Source organism: Phoca vitulina, unplaced genomic scaffold (assembly GCF_004348235.1).
Source record: "Phoca vitulina isolate PV1807 unplaced genomic scaffold, GSC_HSeal_1.0 scaffold43, whole genome shotgun sequence".
Lineage (NCBI taxonomy): Eukaryota > Metazoa > Chordata > Mammalia > Carnivora > Phocidae > Phoca > Phoca vitulina.
The window spans coordinates 7776597-7792079 of record NW_022589746.1 but is presented as its reverse complement, the minus strand read 5'-3'; the positions used below and the strand labels follow the sequence as shown (position 1 = coordinate 7792079).

The window sequence follows — 15483 nt, the reverse complement described above, 5'->3', positions numbered from 1 at the left end:
TCTCTAAGCTTTAATCCTTTCTTCTATAACATCTACCCCACAGGATTACAGTTTTAAAAATGAAATCCTCTGTGGATAGTGCTCAAAACATGGATGCTCAGTGAACAAAATTTAAAAATTGGGGGGGGAGGTAAAAGTAAATATCCACAATAAAAGAAATGGACAATTATGATATATGCACAAAACTGAGTATGTGCGGGCATTAAAAATCATGTTTAGGACTCATCAGAATGTAACTGCAGGCAGAGAGAAAACCAATATAACAAAATAAAAACAAGTGGTGATTCCAGCTAAGAGTAAACAGGTGTTCACTGCACTATTCTTGCACTTTTCTGAAAGGTTATTTCTCAAAATATAAAGGTGGTTAAAAAAATCAAAAGTTAAGTTTAAAATGTTTTTATATTGTGGAACAACATTTATAATATTAAGGTAAAAAGGTAGCTGGAGAAAATTATTTTTACATCTCCATGCTTTAAATGGAAGAAAAATACATTGAAGTCAAATTTCTTTCTGGGTAAAGGGAACCTCTACAGTTTTTAGCCATTTTCATTATACTCCTTTGTATTTTCCAAATATTCAACCAGAATTTATTACTTCTTGATAAATAAATAGATGTAATTTTTCATTAGTTTACAGCAGATACACACTTATACATGGTATTTTTACTGCTTTTCCTGTTTTAGGTCCCTTTCAAGGAATGTATTCATGAAAGTATATCCATATGTAGAAACTGGCACATGGTTTTTTTTCTCTCTTTAATTTAGATGAAGAACTTAATAAAAGTTAAATCATACTGTGACTTCTGAAGATGCAGTTTTATCTGTTTTGTTTTGTTTGTAGAGGGGAGGAGAAAGAGAGAGAGTGCTAGCTGTGGGAGGTGGGGAGGGGTGGAGGCAGAGAGAGAATCTTAAGCAGGCTCTATGTCCAGCAAGGAGCCGGATGAAAAGCTCCATCTCAAGACCCTGAGATCATGACCCGAGGCGAAATCAAGAGTCAGGCACTTAACCAACTGAACCAACCAGGCGCCCCTGAAGATGCAGTTTTCCTAAAACCTCTGTGATAATAAGACAACCAGTATTTCTAAAAATTGCATGTTTTTAAATTAGCGTATGCACAGCAGGAGCAAACGGATGGCCATGACATCAGGGAAGAGTGTGGAGGGAAACAACAGGTGCTTTTCAGTCACATGACAGAAGGGCCAGGCCTCAGGCACTTGCATTTGGCCAGTACTTGGCAAAGTGCCTAGCAAATAAAGGTGCAGACAATGGATGACATGCCCGTCACACGAGGCTCCCTAGTAGTAGCGAATGGTCCCTGAGTGTTTTTATCTGATGCTCCTCTCACTGAACGTTAACAACCATCGGTTGAGATAGGAATCATTATTATCACTTTCCTGACAAGGCAACAAACCTTTTAGCTTAAATGACTTGCTCACAACTAACTGGCCAGAGAAGAAACCCAGGCCTGCCAGATCCTAAGGTCCATGCTTTAAGTCAGGGCCACACATAACCAGAGAGGAGAGATTTTAGGTTTCGTGGGCCATACAGTCGGGCAAAACTACTCAAACCTGAGTTGAAGTGCAAAAGGGACCATATAATTAAATGAATGTGACCATATTCCAATACAACTTTATTTACAAACACAGGTGGCAAGCTGGATCTGCTTCAGGGCTTGGTATGCCGACCCCTGCTGTAAGTTACTATTCAACATTGTCTCCATACAGTATCAGGTCCCGCCATTCAGTAAGTATTTAATGAACACCTACCATGTGCCAAGCACTGTTCTTGGCTGGAGATACAGCTGTGAACAGAATGGAAAAGAGTCCCTTTCTGGAGCTCACCTTTGGGTAGGCATACTAAGGTAATAAACACAGTTATATATACATATATAAAATATAATGTCAGGAAATGATAAATGCTATCAAGACTTACTGAATGTTTGCCATAAATTAAACAAGATGGGTTGATAAATGACACTCTTAATAACTGCCCATAGCAAAACAGGATAACTGAGGTTCCACTCTTTATTAGTTCAAAATAAGCTGAACACACAAATACTCCCAACACGAGAAAACAGATTTCCACAAATTCAAGCACATACCTCGGCATAAGTAAAATTTTGGTCCTACCTTCCTGTGCTTTGCGTTCTCCATCTTCCATTCTAGTTACCTGAACTGACACCCTGCAAATAACAAAGCCTGGTGATAGCTAAGGGAAGTTTTCTTCCTGGCAGTGGATCTTAAATTTAGTACACATGAGTCCAATTGGTTTCTTGGGACTGAGCCAGACCCACCCTAGCCATTTGTAAATCTGTTAAAACAGTAGCTACAACGTATGGTTAAACTGCTTCCTCCAACAAAAGACAGATGGCTTCAGCAAATTTTAACTTTCTCCGTTGATGAGCCTCCCTGTTCCGGAGCAGAGGGGTGTGCGACAAGCGTGCAAGTCCAGCAAAGGAATTGGCAGTCACAGGATGTGGGGGTGTGATGCGGGCGTGAAATCTGTGGCGGGGGCTAAAATGAAAGAAGATAAAGCAGATCACAAGCATACCAGCTTGTTGTAAGAACATACGGTTTCAGACTTCGAAATTTCTGAACTGCAGATACGAATCCACATTTATAACCCAAACCAAATGGCCGGAAGCAGTAAAAATGGGCAGTATTAGACTAAAATGTACATTTGAATTATTTGATCAGAAGGAAGAATAACACTTAATAGTGGCTTAGTATGTGTCAGATAATATATAGGCACTTTGCCATTATAAATTATTAACCTCATTTTTCAAGATGAGGAAACAAATAAGATGTTAAATCATTTGTCTAAGGTCCTGTAGCTGGTTAAATAGGAAGCAAGACTTTGAATCAAGAATGCAAGAAGGAGGGTAAAACAGAAATAAGACATACTTGCCTTAGACTTCTGGGATCTTTAGAACTGGAAGGGGCATAAAGAGATCATCTCCAGTTAGAGCTTTTTATTTTAAGGAAATAAAAACAGAGAGGCTATTTGCCCAAAGCCATACAAGAATTATTACTTTCAGAATTGGGCCTAGAACCCAGGACTTCAGACATGAAATCTGCTGCTTCTATTCCACTTTGGCTTAGAAAATGACTTAACAAATACACTGAGTAAGAACTTTGGGAATTTATTATGTTTCAAGTGTATCTTTAGTGCAAAGACTTTGTATTACCAATTTTGGCACAAATAGGGACATCCCTATACTTTCCTCCTGGCTCTGGGTTCACTTCAGATAATCAAGATCAGTAGGCAATTTTATTTTTGCTGCTGAATACTATTAAGTGTCCTCTTTTCATCAACATACACAATGTAAATGTCAATTAACCGGTCAGTTTAAGCTAAGCAGGGTTTGGTTTTCACTGAACTCATCGATCAATTCACAATGAATTTCCCCAAATAACATGTGTAGAAAATATACACGTGAACTCAAAGGACAGAAACCAGATCATCTGAAATTTAACTCCAAATAATCAAAATAAAAGTTCCCCTCATTTGTTAAAGTCATACACATTTAAGAGTTTTATTCCTGGAGAAGTCCAAAGAATTTCTAGAATCTCTCTTTTCCGATTCTAGACGAAACTACGAAACGGATCATGCCAGTTCCCAACATTTTCAGACTCTAGAATTTGTCTACCACTTTATAACTAACTGCCTTTATCGTCACTCAAAATATCCAGTGTCCCAACACAATTTTGCGGCTGTTTGGATGGCCCCACTGCAGTGACTCAGTCTTGACTTCTTCTCTCAGCAAGTGCTCATTTTTAATTAGGGATATCCTTAATAAGCGACTGTCCCAGGTGGGATACAGACGTGCATCTGAGTCTGTATCAATGGCAGGTTTCGCAGTGACACTTGTGACAGGAAGGACAGATGTCCTGGGTGAGCTGGAAGGCGGGGATCTGGGACTGTCCGTCCTTCTGCTACTCTTAACTTTATGTCATGTTGAAAACCTTCTAAATCTGTATCCACGAAGTGGTTAAACTGTTGCAATATTTCAACCAGCATAAAAAGAATATGTTAGTCTGCCTCCATGCTCTTGTTTGTTTCCTTCTTTCTTTTTTAAAGGCAGCATGATAAAATCAGTAATGGAAGGTTATGCTTCCCTTTTTCCTTAGAGAGCTTTTCAGCCTAAAGCTACGCCATTACTTTAATTACAACAATATTCTTCTGTTTTTTTGCTCCCGTGGAAAGGAATTCCATGCGGTCTAAGCCCCGGGAATTCAGTCTTGCTCGCTGTCCTTCCAGGTGGCAGATAGAGCATCATAAGCATCAGTTCTGGATTTGATTATAATCATTACAGATGTAGAACCTGAGGGCCCTGAGCTGATCTTTACTTACAGAAGAGCTGAGGAGGTTGAAAAAGCTCCAGAGTGATGAGGCCTTTACACAACACAAGATAATGTACCTACAGCTGACTCTGTCAAAAGCAGGTAATCTCCAGACAAAATAACCATTCTTTCACCATATGGTAAGATTTTAAACGACTCTCTTCCTTGCTTTAAATCAAGGGTATGATTAGCTCTTCAAACCACTGGTGACAGAAGGCTCCACACATAAATCATGAGTGCTACTCGGTTAGCAGGGGACATGTGCTCGGTTAGCAGGGGGGCAGTTTATCAGTTTCCTCGGGCTGCCATATAACAAAATCCCACAGACTAGGTGAGTTAAACAACAGAAATTTCTTCTCACATTTCTGGAGACAGAAAGTCCAAGATCAGGGTGTCCATGGTTTGGTTTCTCTGGAAGCCTCTCTCATGGCTTGGGGATGGCTGCCTTCCCATGGCCTTTCCTCTGTGCATGGGCACCCCTGGTGTCTCTTCATCTTCTTATAAGGACCAGTCATCCCCGATTAGGGCCTGACCCTTATGAACTCATCTAACCTTAATGATTTCTTTAAAGGCCCAAATACACTCACATTAGGGGGTTAGGGCTTCAACATATGAATCTGGGTGGGGCATACAATTCAGGCCATAACCGATGGGATCGAGACGTGGTTGAATTCAGAATGCTGTATTCACCAGCAGACACATCTTCTCTGAAGCCATGCTTGCTGGGCCTCATGGAACCCCGAAGGAACCCCTGGATCAGAAGAATCTGAACTCTAGGAAGAATTTCATTTAATACTCACACAAGGCATTTCTTCTTATTTTTTTTAAGTAAGCCTAGCTGATTTTTCATACGCTTCAGGAGGTAGCAAGCCCCAGGAGAAGTTAAGACATGCATTCATCTTCATGGTAGTAAGAATTGGCTCATATTATGTAAGTTCTCCTTTCAGGTAAGTGTGGGACATGAGTTATGTATTAGAGAAAATTCTGTACACCATCAGTGTGTCAGGGAAATGTCATACCGTTTGCATGTTTCACCACTGTTTCTTTGACTTTGTTTCCTTTTTTCTTTATTTTTGCTATTTGGTTTTGCTTTTCTTACATTTATATTTTTCTTTATAACTATATTTTGCGAGGGAATCTGAAATTTATAGTATGTGACAATTAAGAAAGTGACTGAGTAAAGCTGGTCAACAACCAAACTAAAGAACAAAGAAAGGAGGGAATGCCTTTTAAGTTAGGGTATAACTATGTTTACTACTCATATAATTTTAGGGGGATTTGATATTGCTTTAGTATAAATGAGGTTTAATTGGGAGGCTCAGGGATGCATCCATATTATTCCAATTGAAATTAGCGATAATTAGTTTTGATCTATGGAAATTTGCCCTATGAGTGGGCTTTTAAGTAATAAATTATCCTCATAAGGCAGGGAAGAGGGCACAAGACTAATAAAAAGTACCATTAGCTATGAGCTGGTATTTGGGACTAAGATTCTGTTTTTAAATCGGGGTACTGAGTTACATCATGCATGAACCACAAGATTTCCTTCAGCTTCTCCAGAGACCTAGAGAAAAAGCCACTGTCTAGTCTTCCTGGCTTCTTTTCTCTAGGCTAATAAACCAAATCTCAGGCTTTGAGAGTTTGCCATTCTGATGGTACCAAAAAGCAAGAGATAACACCACCCCAAAAGCTCACCAAAGAAAATGTCATTTCTCCCTGAGGCCTGAAGCAGCTTTGAGCATTCAATGAAGGGCTCTTCCCTCCCTGAGGTGGCCTCAGATTGACCCTAAGAATGGAGGGCAGGGGAGGAACACCCTATTCCCACTACCTCACCAAAACTGCAGAATTTCAGTGAGATAAACCTCCCCCAAAGGGGTGACTCATCATTAGAATTCCTGTTCAGGAATCTTTTGAAAAGTTTTCTCGGGCGCCTAGGTGGCTCAGTCTGTTAAGCGTCTGCCTTCGGCTCAGGTCATGATCCCCGGGTCGTGAGATTGAGTCCCACATCGGGCTCCCTCCTCAGCGGGAGCCTGCTTCTCCCTCTCCCACTCCCCCTGCTTGTGTTCCTGCTCTCGCTATCTCTCTCTCTGTCAAATAAATAAATAAAATCTTTAAAAAAAAAAAAAAGAAACGTTTTCTCTGTGGAGACCTGTGTTGGAACGTGGACGGGAGACCTCTCCCCAGAGATAGGATTCCAGAGAAGGAAGCAACAAGAGGCACCAAGGTAAGAGGTAGGACACAAGACGACCAAATATTAGGGAGTTGAGGGAGATGGAAAAAAGCAAAGAAATCTGGGACTGTGGGAAATACGACACCATTCATTTTGCTTGGAGGGCTCACCTGCAAACGTGAGGCACTGTGCTCATAAGACACAGACCATTACCATTCCTTATACCCAGACCCTTACTTTCTCTGCTGTAAGAGGAAAAATCTTGATTATTTGTGCTGGAGATCACACCCGCTTCACCTTATCAGGAACTTCCGTTAATATCATCTCTCAGACTTTTACCATCAATTTCTCCCTCTCTACTAGATTATTCCCCAAAGCTCTACAGACATGCTCATGAATCTTATTTCTTCTTTAAGAATCTCAAGTGCACAGAAGGGGAAGGTGGATTAATTACAAACTGTTGTTCCTGACACACTCTCACCATGACCTGATTTTGCTTCGTTCTTTAGTTGGAACTTTTTAGATACTGCAGTAAGCATTTGCTAACCCACCACCCAAAGGAAAACCTAGAGCCTTAATGATAGCATACATCTAACCGTATTATGCTGATTTTCCCATCTCCCTGCCTCCCTCCACCTGAAAAAAACCATTGCCCCAAATCCTGAAATCAGCACTCTCTTACTTTCTTTATATGTACTTTTAAAATATACTTTGGGGGCACCTGGGTGGCTCAGTCGGTTAAGCGTCTGCCTTCTGCTCAGGTCATGATCTCAGGGTCCTGGGATCGAGTCCCGCATTGGGCTTCCTGCTCAGCTGGCTGCCTGCTTCTCTCTCTCCCTCTCCCTCTGTGTGTGCGCTCTCTCTCTCCCTCTCTGGCTCTGAGTCTCTCTCAAATAAATGAACAAAATCTTTAAAAATAATAATAAAATAAAATATACTTTGAAAGTTTTGGTTGTATGTAACTTTTACAAAAATGGTAACATCCTGTGTGATTCTTGTATTCATTTCCTATTGCTTTTGTAACAAAACACCACAAATTTAGTGGCTTAAGACAAAACCAATTTATTAGCTTGTATTTCTGAAGGCCATAAGTCCAAAATGGATTTTACTGGTCTACGAGGTGTCCACAGGGCTTGTGTTCCTTCTAGGGACTCTGGACTCTGGGAAGAGTCTGGTCCCTGCCCTTTCCAGCTTCTAGAGGCTTCCTACCTTCCCTGACTCCTTACTCCTTCAGAACCAGCATCTTCAAATCTCTCCTTCTCTCTGTTGTGCCCCCCTTCAGCTAACTCCAGCCTCTCTCTTTTTTTTTAATTTTATTATGTTATGTTAGTCACCATACAATACATCATTAGTTTTTGATGTGGTGATCCACGATCCATTGTTTTCCTCTTACACTGTTGGTGGGAATGCAAGTTGGTACAGCCACTTTGGAAAACAGTGTGGAGGTTCCTCAAAAATTTAAAAATAGAGCTACCCTATGACCCAGCAATTGCATTCCTGGGTATTTACCCCAAAGACACAGATGTAGTGAAAAGAAGGGCCATATACACCCAATGTTCATAGCAGCAATGTCTGCAATAACCAAACTCTGGAAAGAGCCGATGAATGGATAAAGAAGATGTGGTCCATATATACAATGGAATATTACTCAGCCAGCCTCTCTCTTAAAAGGACCTTTGTGATTACACTGGAACCACCCAGAAAATCCAGGAGAATCTTCCAAACTCAAGATCCTTATCTTAATCACATCTGCAAAATCCCTTTGCTATGTAAGGTAATGTATTCACTGGTTTTAGGGAGTAGGACATGGACATCTTTTTGGGGCACTGTCTTTGCCTACCATAGTTATCTTTCAGGACTTACTTCTCTCCTTGAAATATTCCTATTCCACCTGTCTCTGCAGCTTCCCAGTTTATTCATCCACTCTCCTGCAGGTGTGCATTGGATGGCTTCCTGGCTTTGGCTACCATAAGCAGTGTTCCTATGTACATTCTTGTCCATGTCTCCTGCTGTCAAAATATAGAAAGGTCACTGGGGAAGTGGGATAGAATTTCTGGGCCATTGGGAGGTAAATATTCAACTTTCAGAGATACTGTCAAAGTGGTTTTTTTGTTTTGTTTTGTTTTTTAAGTGAGAGCACCATGTGCACTCCTAAGAGCAATGGAAAGGGGTCCTATGGAAAGCCAATGCTTGGTATTGCCCAATCTCTAAAAAATTTTTGCCAACAGAATGGATCTAAAATAGCATCTAATCATGGTTTACATTTCCCTGATCGTTAACTATAACAAATAGTTCCTCAAATGTTTATTGTCCATCTGAATTTCTTCTACGAGATGTCTACTCATGGCTTTTCTTCCTTTTTCTTAGTGATTTCAGTTCTTTATGTTTTTCTTAATACTAACATTTTTTTCAGTTGTTTACATTGCATTTGGGTTCCCTGACCCTACTAACAAATTGTTTTTTTCATTCCCTTTAAGGTTTTTTTGGTTGTTCTTTAAATGAAAGTTCTTAAGTTTGTGTAGATGGATTTACCAGTCTTTTATAGTCACTGGGTTTTGTTTACATTTGTTTGTTCTACTCTAAAATAAAAGTTTCCTACGCCATCGTCTAAAAAGATTTACCTATATTTCCTACCAAGAACTGCGAAGTTTTATTTTTGACATTTAAGACCTCAGTCCATTTGGAGCTGGCTGTCACATATATGGTGTGAGGAAATAATCCAATCTCATCTTTTCATTCAAATCCCATTTATCCCAAACTCCCTTTCCCCACCACCCTGACAATGCCACCCATGATATTATAAGGTTCCATACGTGGGCTGATGGGTTATTCTATCCTCTCTACTTTATCCTATTGATTCATTTGCCTATCTTTGCATGAATACTACTCTCTCTTAATGATTATAGCTTTAAAATAAATCCTTATTGGGGTGCCTGGGTGGCTCAGTCAGTTAAGGATCCGACTCTTGGTTTCAGCTCAGGCATGATCTCAGGGTCGTGAAATCGAACCCTGCATCCAGCTCTGTGCTCAGCACAGAATCTGCTTAAGATCCTCTCTCTCTCTCTCTCTCTCCCTCTGCCCCTCCAGCCCCCTGCATGCATGCACACGCATGCGCGCGCTTTCTCTCTAAAATAAATCAATCTTAAAAAAATCCTTATTTATTTTATCCTTCAAAATAAATACAACAGAACATATACCCTATCCTTGCTCTTCTTTATCATAAGTAATCTAGAGATTTTAGTGTTTTACTCTTTTATATACTTTTTGGAAACATTATATCAAGCCCCATGAGAAACTTCTTGAGACTTTAATGGACAAAGCACAATGTTTGGATTGAATCTATACATCAGTTTTGGAAGAATTAATATCTTAAAGCTATTGTTTTCTCTCTGAACATAATAGAGCTCTCATTTATTGAGTAATAAATCTTTTTAAAACTATTTCATTAAATTATGATTGACATATCAAAGTCTGTGCATACTTAGTGTGCACAACTTGATGAGTTTAGAGATAAGCATACACCCATGAAATCATCACAATCTACACCATGAACGTATCAGTTATCTCCAAAAGCTTACCCCTGCCCTCTTATTTTTATCACCATCATTATTATTAATGTGTGTGGGGGGGCTGTAAAATAAGAACACTTAACATCTACCTTCTTTGCAAAATTTTAGGCACCGTAATTCAGGCCTATAGTTAACTAAAGGCAGGAGCTCTCTAGGACTTACTCATCCTGTATAACTGAAGATTTGTACGCTTTGATTAATACTTCTCTATTTCTCCCCTTCCTCAGCCTCTGGCAGCCACCATTCAACTCTCTACTTCTACGGCTATTTTAGATTCATCATCTACGTGTACCATGTAGTACTTAGTATTTGTCCTTCTGTATCTGGCTTATTTCACTTAGTATAATGTCCTCCAGCTATCCATGTTGTCACAAATGGCAGAATCCACTTCTTTTTTTAAGGCTGAGTAATATTCCATTGTATGTATATTTCTCATTTCTTTATTCATTCATCTGTCAAAAGACACTTAGGTTGTTTCCTTATTATGAATAATCCTGCAATGTACCAGTTGACATTCCCACCAACAGTGTATGAGGGTTTCCTTTTCTCCACACCTTCATCAACACTTCCTATCTTTATTTATTTATTTATTTTTTGATCATAGGCATCTGACAGGTGTGAAGTGATATCTCATTATGGTGCTGATTTGCATTTCCCTGGTGATTAGTGATGTTGAGCACCTTTCCATATAACTGTTGGCCACTTGTAGGTCTTCTTTGGAGAAAAATCTATTCAGTTCCTTTGTCCATTTTTTTAAAATAGGTTATTTGTTGTTGTTTTTGCCAACGAGTTGCAAATATATTTTGAAAATTACCCTTTATCAGATATATGCCTTGCAAATATTTTTTCCCATTCCACAGGTTGCCTTTCCTTTTCTTTTTTTTTTTTTTAATTTTATTATGTTATGTTAGTCACCATACAATACATCATTAGTTTTTGATGTGGTGATCCACGATCAGGTTGCCTTTTCATTGTGTTGATAGCACCCTTTCTTGTGCAAAAGGTTTTTAATTTGATGTAATTTCGCTTATCCATTTTTTCTTTTCTTGACTACTTTTGGTGTCATCCAAAAAATCATTGCTAAGGCAACTGTCAAATAGCTTTTCCCCTATGTTTCTCCTCGTAATTTTACTTTCAGGTCTTATGAAGTCTTTAGTCCGCTTTGACTTGATTTTTTTGTATAGTCACAAAAACATTGTGTATGGTCCAAAATTAGATAAAGGGTCCAATTGCTTTTTTTATGTGTGGATATCCAGTTTTCCCAACACTAGTTATTAAACAGACTATCCATTTCCCATATGTATTCTTGGTATCCTTGTCAAAGATCAGCTGACCATATATGATGAATCTCTTAATAAAGTTATTCTCTCAATAAAGTTTAATGATTTTCTCTGTAAAGGCATTCTACACTTTCTGTTAGAGTGATAACTAGTTACTGCAAGTACCTGATGTTACTGTGAAGGCTATCTTCTCCTTAATTTAGTTTCAGGGTTGCATCTAGCATGGACATGCTAACTTGCTAAATGCTTCAATTATTCCTAGTAATGTCTATAGATTCTTTACAGTTTTCTCTGCAAATAATTACATTATCTGCAAATAATGATAGATTTGTTGTTCCCTTTATTCCAATTCTCATCACTTCCAATTTTGTTTCTTGTCCTATCACAAGTTTGAAAAAGAATTTACTACAACAGACTTTTTTTTTTTTTTTACAACAACAGATTTCTTAGCACAGGACTGTACCGTAGTTGCTAAAGTACTAAAGATTTTGTAAGTGTTCTATATTTAACTTCTTCTTACATCTACATATCTTTATATCTGTGCCATGCTTGATTTGGCATGTTTTACCATCATCATAATTCTTCCTTATTGCTACAGAGACAGTGAACTCAAACATATATACACTGGTTATTAAAGCAATCAAAAGAACTATGTGGTAAGATCAATGGATATATATATATCTCCAATCTCTACTAGCCCTGCTCTTGTCCCCCCACGTAACATGGTAAGAATCACCTCCACTGGGCTCTTGAGGAAGTGTATCAAGAAGTGCTCCATATAAAAATGATTACTTTCAAAAAAAAAAAAAAAAGCTTTAGTCCCAAATTTGATTTGGGATAATCATCTCTGGCTTTACTAAGATACACTAGGTTAAGTCAGAACTCCCTTCAGGTTCTTGCTAAGGGACAGGGGTCATAGCTTGACTGGCTATGAGAACTCTGTGGATAACAGTATGAGAATGTCAACCGCTATAGGCAACATGGTTTGTGAGAGAAATGACTCCTGATTAGTTAAGTGCATATGGGCTGGGAGAATTACATACACATCTATGTGAGTCCTGATGAAGAGGAATGCGTGAGGCTGCATTCCACGCGCTCAAGTCCCTCTTCTCCGTCCCTCCGAGCAGACTGGCTCCAAGGATAGCCTTTGCGGTACTTTAGCAACAACAGCGCACCCCGTGGCTTTTCATACTTGCTCTCCTGTGCCCTGTGGTCTCGAGGGCTGTCACTCAGCGGTGACGGGGAAACTAAGGAGCCCGTCTCAAGGCCTCCCATTAGTTACACCCACAGCAGGCCCATTGAATTTCTTATTTTTCAGTAAGCTGTGTAAAGTTAATTGAGAGGGAAATGGAAAATTCCACTCCAAAAAGCATTTTCAAGTCACAGGCCTGGATAAACTCCATTTTATGGAAGAAGATTTAGAATTATGAGTGGCCTCTATAAAGTTAATTGCAAATGATCATGGCTATGTGAAAATAATAACCTGCCTTGGAGACCAAAAAGATACCTCCCCAGCACCTCCAACAAAAGCCCAACAATATGTACCATAAAATTTTCAGGCAATTCATCAGAATGCTATATTAACTCTATAATAGAGGTACCAAAATAAGTTTCAAGTCATTTTTTTAAATCTTAAAAATTCTGTGAAGTGTGAAGTCAAAAACGTTGTTTATAAGACTGTACCAGACAGACTCGCTCCGAGTCTATTTCACCTCCACGATGTGACTGACTGGTCTTTGCAACGGCACTGCAAGCATTAACATTTGTCATGTGCTTAAATAGTATGGATGGGCATTCCATGCTGTTTATAATTCTAACATCATTCTCTGAATCTACGTGGCATAAATTAAGCAAACAGAACTCACACAGTCATTTCCTTCCAATGAAGGAAGGCACAGTATACAACAATTTTTAAATAACAACCAATTAAAAAAATAAAAACTCAGGTCACATCTATCAATATAGACAGAACCCACAGAAAAAGCCCCTCTCCCACCTTCCCCCGATACATTAACACTCATAAAGACAATCCCACAGAAAAGGAGACCGGTGATCGGTTGGTAGAGGGCCAGTTTTACCACCCAGAGATATGGGTGTGCAAAACAGAAATTAAGTTATAAAAATGTAGAATTCTGGAGTGCCTGGGTGGCTCAGTCAGTTAAGTGGCTGCCTTCGGCTCAGGTCATGATCTCGGGGTCCTGGGATAGAGCCCCATATCAAGTTCCCTGCTTACTGGGGAGTCTGCTTCTCCCTCTCCCCCTACACCCCTACTCATGCTCTCTCTCTCTCTCAGATAAATACAATCTTTTAAAAAAATGTAGAATTCCTATCACTTTTGCAAATCTGCATTTGAGAAATGATGGTCATACCTGTTTACAAGCTTATTGAATGAATGAATATAGAACTTAATGCAAATAATGAGGGGGCTAACTTTTTGATGATCAGTGATTTTTTTTTAAGATTTTATTCATCCATTTGAGAGAGAGAGAGAGAGAGAGCACGCATGAGCAGGGGGAGGGGCATAAAGAGGGGAGAAGCAGACTCCCTGCTGAGCAAGGAACCGACATGAATGACATGTACCTGGGGCTCATGGGGCTTCATGGACCCCAAGACCATGACCTGAGCCAATCAAAATCAAGAGCTGGTCGCTTAACCAACTGAGCCACCCAAGCACCCCTCCAAAAGCCATTTTGAAAAAAAAATGTGTTAGTTCATTTTAAGATGAGATATTTATATATTTTACTAATTCTTTGTACTGTATTTTTGTACTGTCTTGTTTTCATGCTCTAGAGCAACACCATTGAATACAACTTCCTGTGATGCTGTAAGTGTTCTCCGTCTGTGCTGTTCAAGAGGGCCACCATTAGCCACAGATGGGCACTACGTACTTGAAATGGAACAAGTGCCGCTAGGAAACTCAATTTTAGCAGTATTTCATTTCAACTAATGTGAATTCAAATAACCCCACATGGCCAGTGACCACCTTCCTGGAAGTGCGGCTCTGATGAATAAATGCTCTTTCATTTTTCATTTGTTTCATGAAGGGCTTTCAACTTCCCTTTACAACCTTGCTCAAGGTCATCTCAGATCCCTGCGTCGTGCTTCTTCAATTTAGAGTTTCTCTAGTAAATAGAAAGCATTCCAGTATTGACTTCCCTGGGCATACTGTAATCTACACAAAAATAGGACAATGTTTTATTAATCTCTGTCATCTCAGCATCTGGCAGAGGGCCTGGCCTGTGGTGGGTTCTCATTACGTTTTTGTGAAATGAATGAACAGAAAGAAGCCATCAGCGGCTGATTATACAGGGAAGTTCTAAGTGAAAATTTCACGTTTGTGGAAAACTATCCTTTTGCCTGCCATTTATTTTCTTATTCACATGCATAAAAGCCATTTCTACCTTATTGAAATCCTAGCTAAGTAGTAGAGGTGGTGTTTCTGCTAAAGTAATTTCAAGGGGGTCTGATCAAATGAGCCATATGGCAACCCTGCAATTTACAGCTGCAACTCGTCTTCTCGTTCACCCTCAAGGATGGCTGGTTATGAAGCATGAGAGCAAACACTCGCTCATTCCTGCTGCAGACCTGAAAGCAACACCAAATGCAGAACACTTACCATCACCAACATCAAAGTCCTTGAACGCCAGTTCTGAGCCCGAATCATCAAGAAGGATTTCGCCATTCAGCGTGAACATCATGGTGTGCTCTGTCATGTCAACCATGCACCCCACCACATCGCCTGCTTGCCAAGAGCGCCCATAGTGCTCATTACCCTGGTGCCACCGCTGGGCCTAGGGACAGAAGAGTCACTTGTCACAGGAAAAGCCAGGAGAAGAGGACCCACCCACCAACCCACCACTGCTGGCATGACTCACAGCAGCTCCTTCTGCGAACACAGCAGGAGGAAGGACTGAGTCCTACCGCACGCATCAGTGTGGCGTGATGCCCCAGCTGACGTGGAGGTGTCTGGGAATTCTGAATCCCTCATACTAACATTGTCTGTTATTGAATCTTGAGGAAAGACCCAAATGCTATTTCATGATTTTGAGAAACGATTAATTTAAAAATCTAACCCAACATACTTTCTATTAAAAAAACAAAACCCTCTAAGTCTTTAGAAAT

The 15483-nt window shown here is 39.8% G+C and overlaps 1 protein-coding gene across 3 annotated transcripts in view; it reads right to left on the bottom strand.

The window, feature by feature from the left end:
- Nucleotides 1-15483, bottom strand: part of RYR2 (ryanodine receptor 2) — a 739460-nt gene that overhangs the window by 243651 nt on the left and 480326 nt on the right. For all 3 annotated transcript variants that reach the window (XM_032430318.1, XM_032430320.1, XM_032430321.1), the window contains one exon: nt 14978-15152. In XM_032430318.1, coding sequence (XP_032286209.1) covers nt 14978-15152 — 175 coding nt within the window. The remainder of the gene's footprint in view (nt 1-14977; nt 15153-15483) is intronic.